This window comes from Dama dama, chromosome 8, assembly GCF_033118175.1.
Source record: "Dama dama isolate Ldn47 chromosome 8, ASM3311817v1, whole genome shotgun sequence".
NCBI lineage: Eukaryota > Metazoa > Chordata > Mammalia > Artiodactyla > Cervidae > Dama > Dama dama.
Window position 1 is genome coordinate 39684762 of NC_083688.1, and position 11622 is coordinate 39696383.

Below are 11622 nucleotides of genomic sequence, written 5' to 3' on the forward strand. Positions count from 1 at the left end.
CATAAACATTATTTTAGGCTGGTTATTTTTAAGAAACAGCAGACACAGGAGAAGCTCTGTAAACCAAACAGAAGTTACTCTTTTGTAAGAGACATTTATATGTATAAGAAATCTCTATTTATAAGGTGTTTCCCTGTCCATACCAGAAAGAGGAGGATGCTCAAAGCCACCAGAAACACTTAATCAGTGTAAAAGGCAACGATTTAAATCCGTATACAATCTTACCCTCATTTACGGTGCTTTTCCTGACAGCCTCCCATCAGTGGCTCCCCAGTCCCCAGTAGCTGGTCTTTAGCAGGACAGTTATTTAAGCTGGTGGCTGGGCCATTTCAAGTTACTCAGTTTTCTTCGGTCTCTCCCATGCACACAGAAGACATACACATTATTAAACACAACTATTAACTATTGATATTATAGTGTTATGGTGTTAAATTTCTATTTTTCTCCTATTAACCTGCCTTTAATTACAGGGCGTGTCTCAGCCAAGAATCTTGAAAAGTAGAAGAAAAAGTATTTTTCTTCCTCCACAGATTCATTAACTTTCTCAGAAACAGATCTCATAGGATTATCTATTAATTAATTAATTTATTTATTTATCTAAATGGATTCTTTTCCTTTTCAAATGTTTAACAATAAACTGAATGAATTGTTGATAAAATGTTTGTCTTTAGTAATCATAAAATTCCATTTATGCTTATAAAAGTCTCTACAAGTAAAAAAAAGTCTTGATAAGACAGCAAAACTATGTTTCCAATTCAGACCCTATTACTTCCACATGGTGGTAAACTAACTTCCTAGTTAGTTGCAATCCACTCCAGTATTCTTGCCTGGAGAATTCCATGGACAGAGAAGCCTGGCAGGCTACAGTCCATGGGGTCGCAAAGAGTCGGACACGACTGAGTGACTAACACACTCAGTTAGTAAGAGAAAAATTACAATAAATCATCAGAAAATAATGCTGTCTCTAAAAACACCTGAATTTGGGTAAGTTCCAAAAATCAAGGAATATTACTATTTAGGTCTGAGGTAACCACGTTTCCAGTCCGCCCTGAACCATCTAGGTTTATTCCAATTATCCTGGCATAATTATTAGGTGCACCTATTTTCACTCTCAAAAAATGTCACAGTTTGAACAGTAAGTTACGCAAAGCCCTATCTAGAGATAAAAAGATTCCTAAACAATCATTGAGAGAGAAAACTTAATGCTTTTCAAAAACACTAGTGTTAACAGCAGTGCTTTGCACAGTCTGCTTTTAAACTTACTGATTTTTGAAAGAGTTAACAAACATTTTAACTTTCACAACTGTAAAGTAGTAGCGCCTGGTCAACTCTGAATATTTAGGAAGTAAATACAGAGCTCTGCCTTGCAATCTATATCTGGAAATCTCCCTCTTCACCTCTATCCCCCAATCTAGGGACCCAGGAGAATGGCACAGTGATTCAGCATTTCTAAGGCATTCATTAAAATGTGCTTGAGTGCAATGAAATCAGTGGAGAAAAAAGGTGCAAAATATACAGATATTAAAGTCAAACATCCTTTTATAAAAGCAAAAATAAGGAAACTGTATACTTTCTCTCTTACTGAAGCATTTGGAAAGCTGCTGAATTGACATGCATCTCCCATCACTATGATTAGGTAAGTCAGCGAAAGATCTAGCAGAAACCATATGGAACACTGTTTGTCAAGGAGTTCAAGAGAAGCTTCAAAACAGAAGCACAAGGGAAATCACAGGACTCAAAGGGAAATTTCAGCGAAACCACCATACAGGAAGAACACTGCTTACACCTGTTCGGGAACACTTCATGGAATCTTGCTGATCTCATTTCTGCATCTCCTGGAAGACAGACCATGTCTTGTTCATCCTTGTTCTCCTAATCTCTTATCTCTGAATCTTTAGCATACCACTTTGCACATGAGAACAGTGCAACAAATACTTGTTGAGTCAAACTAATAAGGAGAAAAATGCTTTCAAATGTAATTTTTGCATAAACATTTGCTTTGAAGATAGAAGAAACTCAACCACTAAGGGTGGTGGAAATAGAGAGGCAACATCCTTCCAAAAGCAAGTATGTGCTCCACAGTGAGAAATCTACTCCTCTACATGTGTGCACAAGTGCATGCATGCTAATTTGCTTCAGTCATGTCCGACTCTTTGTGACCCTGTGGACCCTACGTAGCCTGCTAGGTTCCTCTGTCCATGGGATTCCAGGCAAGAATACTCAAGCAGGTTGCCATGCCCTCTCCAGGAGATCTTCCCGATCCAGGGATCGAACTTGCATCTCTTTGTCTCCTGCATTGGCAGGTGGGTTCTTTACCACTAGCGCCATCTGGGAAACCCATTCCTCTACATGGTGGTGGGTAAAGTTTTAACAACCTCTTTAACATAAAACTTCTGATATACTGTAGTCAAACCAAGTCCCATCAAACAAAGCAATCACATAACATTAGGCTAGAAGACCGGAGTCAGTCATAGCCAACAACAGTACCTGAGCTGTTAAAAAAAAAAAAAGTTCCCCTAAAGTTTCCTTCATCTCAACTCAAGAGAACTTCTTTAAAATAGACTTTCAGGCCATTATTTTTTTCTTCCTCCAGCACCCTATGCATAAGGCACTGGTGAGTTTGAGAACTTGTCATCGAACCATAGAAGATCTTATTAATTAGTAGGAAAACCATAAAATTGGCCTCAGTGTCTTTATCAAGAGGAACTTTTTCTTCCTTGAAGACTCACCCACTCCTCCTACCAACAAGACAAATGGGTAGAGAAGATTCAGGAGTGAACCCATCAAGTTACATACAAGCAGCTGGGGAAAGGGCTGTGAGTATAGAGACCCCTGCACCTCAGCTAAGGTGGGGAGCAGTCACTTCACAGCACCATGAAGAAAGTTAACTTCTCCAATAACATCTTATATGAAGGAAGCATTTTCTCAGAAACCTGACCTGTAAATATTAAATATTCAGGCCCCTTGAATTTTATATCAGTGGTTTTACATTCATGGAAAGTCATCTGATAGCCTTAAATGTCTAACTCCCTGTTTGGAAAATGGGAATAAATACTGTTACCTATATTTTAGAAAACTAAGGGAAGTAATGATGCAAACCATCTACTTTCCTTAAGTTCCACATGTTTAGAAAATGACTGTTCTTCTCAACTGAACAGGTATAATTTGTAGGCGTTCAGAACCACTTCCCACAAAATGTGTCACTTTTGCATCAGGATTATTTTGAGCTAAAGGTGCAATCAAGACCCTGAAAGTTCAAGAGAAACCACTGCTCCTCCCTTAATGACTCAGAAGAATTTAAATTGAGGATTTTTCCCAGAAAAGATTTATTACCAGAGATAAATTTTAGCTAAGTGGCCCCATCTATATGGCCAGCAAACATCTAATTACCAACCATCCCCTCTTTTTATCATCTTATGAATGACCCTCCTGTCCCTGGAAGCCCCAGGGCCCTATGCTATTCCTTAGCTTAAGATGGTATATATGCCTCATTTTATCTTTCCATCTCTGACCCTTTCAGGTATGCAGGGGGCTTGGGCCCTCACAGGTATACATATGAAAGTAAATTTCACTTTCTCTTGTTAATCTAACTCATGTCAATTTAATATGTGGACCAGCTAGAAGAACCTAGAAAGCTAGAAAAACGTTTTCTTCCTCCCTGACAAGTCCAAAGTAAAACATTTAACACAGAAATTCTGTTTTCTGCTGCTAATAAAGAAAAAGGCACTGATAATCCATTATGGAAATCTGCTTGGGGTCCAAAATATTATTAACTCAAATAATGACTAGTAAGCAGGAAAAAAAAGGATCTCTTAAACTCTTTGGATGTTATGCACCTTCATTTTCCACTGAATCCTTTTTTAAAAAAATCAGTGACACTTTCTGAACCAAAGTAAAGCAAATGCTCACAATGAACAAGACAGATAAAGTCTTAAAAGAACTGGTCTCTGAGTTATATAAATTGTTTGTATATATTCACCATAATCCTTCAATATGTCAAATTATTGACCTACTGAAAATATAACCAAAAAAAAAAAAGTATTGACTAACTAAAGAAAGAGATTGTTCAAACTTAATGACTCAATTTCTAAGTGAAAGTGTAGATGCGGAATCTATGGCCCAACAGCTTCTTATAGCAATTTTCTGGGTGCAGGCTGAAAGCAGTTTTCATCATGGGAGGTAGAATACTGCACCCTTACATAAAGCCTCACAGATAAAAGTCAGGACTACCAACATATTGGTTTAACTACTGTTCAGTGTTCAATGCACCTACAAGAAAAATGGACCACATTTCAGCTGTAACTTATAAGGCCTTAAAAAATTCCAATTCCAGTTTAGAGTCAGAAAGGAGAGAGAAACAGCAACCCTATCCCAGTAGATTCCAGGTGAATTCCCTTCAGCTTCTCCCCTATCATAATATTAATTGGTTTCCTAATAAAATGCTGCAATAAAATTTGTAAAATCAGATTCTGGCAGAAAATCAAATCAAAGGACAACTCTTCACAGCAGCCACATTGCATACCCAGCCCCTGCCTACCTTGTTATGTTTTTGCTGGTGTCTTGCCTTTGTGTCAAGAACATGGTAAGGGCTCTCCGAGTCTTGGTTGATGTAATATATGAGTCTTGAAGGCAGGGTGATTTCTTTCTGCATTGCATTGCTGGAACTGCTATTACTGCTGCTATTCTGTTGCAATGTGTTGTTTTCATCTGCCAGGACTCCCAATTTTTTTCCTGCAGTTTCACTCCAGTAGGGAGCTGGGGTTGGGGGGCGGAGGGGGACACAAACATACACAAACACACAAGTACCCTATCAATACATAAGTACTAAAATGCATTTTTTTCCATTAATTGCAAAAACAAAGTTTTCTACTTAAAAGCATGTAAGGAGTAGAGACACAGGAAAGCAAGTTATTGCAACAACGAAATGGCCTGGATAGGGTAACAGCCAATAAGGTATATCCAACAATGTACTGTTTATAATCTTAAATCTATACTTCTAAATATGGGGGTGGGGGAGAATGGACTTGAAGGTAGGGTCATTAAACAAACATGCTCAGTGGTTCTTGACCCTCTTCTCCACCCCTTCGGCTTCTGCAGAAGCTAAATGGGACTCCGACTAGCAGTATCCCACCTGAGAGCTAAGAACACTCCTAAGATAACTTGAGTGTTGAATTCATGAACACTGAATGTTAATTGATTCATTAAACAAAATGGATAATTCCTTTTTCTTTTAACTTTGAGATGAGCAAAAATCCTTTGCCAGAGAGGGATGCAGAGGCTGGCAGCTTTCCAATTTATTTTCCTGCTATGGCCAGGTTCCTGCTCTCACTGATTTTCCGTCATCAATGTATTGAACATTACATTAATTGTTCATGATAATAACAAGTATTTTGAGAAATCACAAGCCAAAGGTTTAGAGCCCCGAAATTTCCCTCCCCCACCTATAATTCCAACAGCGGTGAATAAACCCACTAGGCAATCTAAGAAGATACATTAGCACTGTTATCACATCCTCCCGCATTCGCGTTCGGGCTCCACCACCCGAGAAAAAAACTTGCTTCCTCGCTGCATCTCCCATACACCGGTCTCCCCAAGTTGCACAGAAATCAATTAGGGACCCCGCATCCACTAAATATCTTCCGGCAGTAATTTAATGACTGCAACAGAAATGGACTTCAAAAAGTGAACTGGAGTGAACGCGGGTTTGGGAATGAGAGGAGTGGACAGGCAGGGAGGCTTGGAAAGGCCGAGCCCTGGACGTGTCCGGAGGGCACGGTCCCGCGCGCCCTTCGCTTTCTTCTGCAGGGCCCCTTGGGCAAGGCAATGCAAAGGGCACCGGGGCCATACCCACCGCTGGGTGCAGCAGCCCCCCAGGCGCGGGGCCGGGACGAGGCGGCGAGTGGAGGCAGCAGGAGAAGGACGAGGAGCAGGCGGCAGGGAGGCGCACGGGCCAGGGCGCGGATGGGCGCCAGGGCGGCGGAGCCGCCGCGGGGGCCGCCGGAGGCTCGGGCAAGGCTGCAGCCCGCCAGGGGCGACCGCCGGGAGCTGTTGCCGGGTGGCTTCATGGCTCATAGCTCCCGGGCGCCGCTTGGTGTGGCCAGCGAGAGCGCGGGTCTAGGCTGCAGGGGAGGCTGCGGGCGGAGCCGGTCACGCCGGCTCGTCGCGCATGGTGCGGCCGCGGACAGGGGGTCGAGGCTAGGGGCTGGGCGGCGCCCCCTCCCTCGCTCGGCTCTCAGCCCCTCCCCGGGCGGCCGCTGAAGAGTCCGGGGGTTCCCAGTCGCTCCGCCAACTTGGAGCCTCCCCGGATGCTCCGCCCTCCCTGCGGCGGGCGCGGCAGCTCCAGCGACTGCGGGGGCTGAGGATGCTGAGGCTGCGCGCGGACGCGAGTGGCGCGGGCGTGCGCCCCGCCCTCGAGAGCGCGCCCGGGCGCGGCCCCGCGGCCCGGTGCTGATGCTGGTGCTGGTGCTGATGCTGTTCCCGGGCACGGGACGCACTGCGCATGCTTTATTTTGGGAGAAAAAGGCGAGAAAAAAGGCAGCAGAGTGATGCAGCATCAGAGGTGATGGTGGCACCTCCAGAGGTGGGGGCGGGGGAGAGAGGACGCTGGCAGTCAGGGATTAGCCGCAGGGAGGAAAAGAAGAGTGTGGGGATTTCCAGGGCAAAAGGATGCGGAGGAACCACCCACCCAGAGAAATCGACCTGCCTTTTCCACCGCCCCAGACCTTACATACCCGCTCCTAATCCAACCCCTTCCTTCTAGTGTAAAACTTAGGCCAAGCCTTTCCTTCTCAATCCTTTATATATATATATATATATAAAGGATTGCAGCCGGGAAGGTAAAAATAGCGCTGCTCCTCATTCAGCTCGCCGGCAGCGCCGGGAACGAAGACTGGGAAGCACGCTGGCGCGTGGCGGGCTGGCTGGCCCGAGAACGCCCAGAGGCCTTGCAGAGTCAGACCTCGGGTGCAGGGATGCCCCACCTGGGCCCTCCGCCCTGGCCTCTGTCGCCCGACTAGTGCCCAGGGGCTTTGTGAAAAACAGATGGAGCTCAAAAGTTCAGAAAGGTTGGCTGGACGTACTGGGGAAGGATTTAGAAATTCTGGCGGGGAATGAATACGGAGATTAGAAACCGAGCGTGTGGCAGCTATCTTGGGAAATCTAGCATTTGTCAACCCTGTGGGTGGGCATGCATCGGAGAGGACGCATTTCAGATTTTGAGATCTGAAATGACTTCTGTGGAGAAAAAGAGATTTCTCTTTCACTGCTGTAAAAAATACGGAGGAAAAAATAAATGCCTGAATTGAATGGATTAGCAGCCACTAAATCCGATGGTTTCCGGCGAGGGCCTGTGGCAGATTTCGGCCCCCATAATACAAGCACTCATTTATTCCCCCTCCCGATGACAGTCTGAGTAATAACAATGGTGTTTTTCTCCGTTATGTGTATTTTAAATGGAGATCATAACATCTACTTTGGGGGATCAAGAATTCCACAATTAAAAAAAAAAAAATGATGTGTAAAATAGATAGCTAGCTAGACGCCAGTGTATAGCACCGGAAGTTCCACTCAGTACTCTGTGCTGACCTAGAGGGGTGGGACAGGGGAGCAGTGGGAGGCTCGAGGGGGAAGGGATTTAAGTCTACATATAGCTGATTCATGTCTACAACACTAAAACAACACAGCAAAGCTATTATACGCCAATTAAAATAATAATAATAAAAGAAAATATGTGGGTATATTGCACCATTGAGATGACAGGACTCTGTTGCTGACTGTCTTCTCCACCTTCACTTAAAAGAGAGGGAAGAGGGGGAGAGAGAGAGACGAGACACACCCTCAGAGACCAGAGATCTCAGAACTGTCAGAGAATTAAACACTAATATTAGCTCTTCCTCTCTGTATCAGAGGTAGGATAATTTGTTATCACACATCCATTAATGTGAACTTGTAATTGATGCTACCTCCCCCGAATGTGGGCAGCAACAGTTTTCCTTTTGACTCAATTTGTGTCCCTAGAACCTAGCATGATGTTTGTGGCACAGAGAAGGCTCTCAGAAAATATGTCATGAATGACCAGACCAGCCGGTGGTACCCATAGCAGGAGTCACATGGGGCAGCTGATGAAAACAGTCACCGCCCCACAGTTCCTACTTGCAGCCCAGTGCTCTTGGGGGTATCTCCCTCAAGACAAGCAGGTCCTGGCCAGGTTTTCCCAATTTATATTTGATATATCAATATAATCCTTGGAAAAGGGTTTGGGCCAAAGGAGGTAGACAAGGAATGAGAAGAAAAAAGGAAATGAAGACAATGGATGCCCAGATGCAAAGTTCTTTAAACGATATCTCTTACAATCGAGTGACAACCTCTCAAAGCCTCTTCCAATAAACAAAGCCATGAATCACCCTGGATCAACTGCACACCCACCTGTCAGCAGACGCCATCCCACAGACTTGAGAAATGGAAAAAGGACTGAATTCCATTTCTAGTAAGAAGCAGGAGTGTTTGAAAAAAAAAAAAAGATGTTGTCTTTTGCACTATAATCCAAAAACTGCATTTATTTACAGAACTTTAATGTTTATAGACTCGACTGGAGGCAAGATAATGTATCAGTAAATGAAACTGAGTCAGAGAAGGAATAAGTCACTCAGAAAAAAATGTCCCAGGAGTTTGACCTTTAAACTATGTATTTAAGGAAAGGTTAAAAACAAAATCAAAGATTCTTTAAGTGGTTAATTTGTTTAATTTAGTAATATCCTCACTAGGTAGTTTGGCAGTTTTATCATTAGAGAGTTTAGTTCTAAACAGTCTCCTCTGGTCTCATAATATTTAGTAATTGTATTCATCACCACCTACTGCTTTGCTCTATATTCATGTCTGTGCATATCATCTTTCCTCTGTCGAAAAACACTGAGACCTAGGTTGCCTCTCAGTCATCCCTGACCTGCGGAGCCTAGATAGCATCCAGCATAGGGTCGACACTTGATAAATGTGTATTGGGTAGAGGAGGCTCTCACAGGCAGGAGGGAGGGATTCAGCAAGCTGAACTGAAATGAAGAGAGATCTGTACCAGAAATCTGAGTGCTGTAATAGCTCCCAGGAGGGATAGTGAAAAAGAATCCACCTGCCAATGCAGGAGATGCAGGATGCAGGTTGCAGGTTGCATCTCTGAGTTGGAACAATCCCCTAGAGAAGCAAACAGCAAGCCACTCCAGTATTCTTACCTGGAAAACCCCATGGACAGAGGAGCCTGGCAGGCTACAGTCCATGGGTCACAGAGTCAGACATGACTTACCAACTGAGCATGCAATAGCTCTGGTTAGACGTGTGTGCTGGACCCCAAGAGCAGCAGGCACCACTGGAGTGGCCTGGTCAGTTTGGTAGATGGGGAAAACTGCTGCAGTTATAGGGGAAGGCAAGCAGCCAGAAGGTCCACGGGAAGAAAATTACAGCAAGCAATATGGATACTAAAAAAACAGGATGAAAGGTGTGTGCAAACAGTGTCCACGAAAGATAGCCATGCTGTTCCCCAGAAGTGGTGCAGCTAGGCTGGTGAGGGAAGATGCCCAAAGTCCTCTCTCTGCTATCGTCTGCAGCAGGGGCCAGAACCAGACCTGCCTTGAAACCAGCAAGAAAACTGGGCCTGCCCAGGAGCAAGTAAAAGGGTAGAAATATTCGATCTGGAAGGCATCTGTCCCGACAGGGCTGAGATTCTGGTGGAGAAGGCAGGGGAAAAAAAAAAATCACAGAAGAGGGGCCTTGGAAGATGAAAGCAGGTGAAAAAGTAGGACAATGTAGCAAAGCAGATTCACAAGAGCAATTAGAATGGAAAAAGCATTTGACCAAGAAGCCAAGGTCAAAGATGGCGGGTGGCAAATTGGTGGCTGGTGATGATGTTGAGGAGCGGTCTCGGGGAGGGAGAGCAAAGGAGCAAAGGAGGGCCAAAGGGTAGCAGCTCTGAGCAGAGAATTCTGTTACAGCGTCTGCTACAGGAGGTTTCTGATTCTCTTTTTAGACTGGCTGTGAAGACTGATTTTACAAGTGAGAATTAATGCTTCCAAGGGGAGAAGTGTGATGAGAAAAACAACTTTTTGTTTTTCTGACTTGCTGCCTAGGCGTTTGACAGTATGAAAACCCTGTTCACGCCAGAGTCTGAACATTTAGATGAGGACTCGACCTTCAGATTCCCATCTTAAGGTCGCATTTGCTTTTTCCGCTGTACCTCTTCAAGTAAGCACCTAGGATTAAGCCAGTAAAAGGTCAGTGACCTCTGCCCCAACCACGTTATAAGGGATCAATGCTTGCCACACTCTCTATCTCCTGCTCATTGGTGACCTGGGACAGAGGACTGTCCTTTCCCCAGCTCATTACTCCCACCACTCCCCCAGCTTCTGGGATCTGTAAGTAGTAAATCTTGTCTCTCTGCTTCCTTTGTGTGGGTTTATTGAAACTGTGCCTTCAATCCAAATGAGTTAATTGATTACACTTTCCCAAAGTGGGAGCTCAGATAAACGAGAGAGAAACCTGCCTGCCCCTGTAAGTGGCTTGTGCCCCTTCACCTTTCAGCAGGTCATAATCTGCATGTTCTTAGTTCAGTCCCCCAGCTCCAGCCTCTCAAAACAAGACAATGTACTTCTTGGTAAAAGCCAGAGATGGGTGAGCTCTTTATTGGTACTTTCCACATGGCTCTGGGGTCAGCGAGCACTTTCTCTAGAGATTCATATAGTAAATATTTTAGGCCCTGTGTGCCATGTCGTTTCTGATGCATATTCTTGGTATTTTTAATAACCCTTTAAAAATGTAAAAATTACGCAGCCTGTAGGCCCTAGTTTGTCAACCTACCATTTTTAACTACATATATATATATATGACTTCAGGTTAAATTTTTTCATCAACTGCATTAATATGCCTGTGAGCAGAAAACATGTGCAACAGTATACGTGGCTCTAACTCCAAAAGAACTAGCTGTTCATTGAACTTTACGATTTGTTTAATCAGCATGTAATTGCTTAATTTTTAATAGACATTCAACAGTTGAAGGGATTCCTAAAGAAAGAAGCATTCCTACATTTTGAGATCATTCCCAGACTTAGAAAACAGAGGGAAATGTCAGAAATCATTTGCCAAAAAAATACAGACACAGAAAACATCCCAGACTTTGCTTTGTTTTGCCATGATGTATTTTCTGGTGAGCAGAGAGATGCTGAACGAAGGCTACAGCCGTGACACGTCAGAGGATGGACTAACGCACGCAGTGACAGCCCTTCCTGGAGGCTGTCACCATAGGTGCCCTGAGTATGTGTTTCTCAAACTCAACCCTGAAGAGTAGCTGCAAGACAGCGGACACAGCTTCACAGGCAGCCTGCAAATTCATGGAAAATAAGTCTGCAAGTCTGTATTAAATACACGTGTTCATTCTGAAGGACAGACTACAGCGGGCCAATTTCAGAAGTCAAGGTGTGACTTACTCTAACCCTACCGGGAAAAGCAAAAGTATTTATTACCAAAACTGCAATGGTCACAGTCATATTTCTAATGGAATAGTTGAACAGGCAAAAATGTATCCAAGTGTCCAAGCATGAATACATCTGAATAAAGATAACCACGGGGGACACATAAAATTTA

General features: G+C 44.0%; 1 protein-coding gene across 6 annotated transcripts in view; it reads right to left on the reverse strand.

Annotated features, from left to right (window-relative positions):
- ADAM23 (ADAM metallopeptidase domain 23) overlaps positions 1 to 6065 on the reverse strand; it is a 195440-nt gene extending 189375 nt beyond the window's left edge. For 5 of the 6 annotated variants that reach the window (XM_061148919.1, XM_061148922.1, XM_061148921.1 and 2 more), the window contains exons 1-2: positions 5852 to 6065; positions 4538 to 4755 (exon numbers count right to left, since the gene is read on the reverse strand). In XM_061148919.1, the coding sequence (XP_061004902.1) occupies positions 4538 to 4755; positions 5852 to 6065 (432 nt within the window). Of the gene's footprint in view, positions 1 to 225; positions 375 to 4537; positions 4756 to 5851 lie in introns of those variants that run through there. The other variant, XM_061148923.1, reaches the window with a different exon arrangement.
- Between the last annotated feature and the right edge of the window lie 5557 nt (positions 6066 to 11622).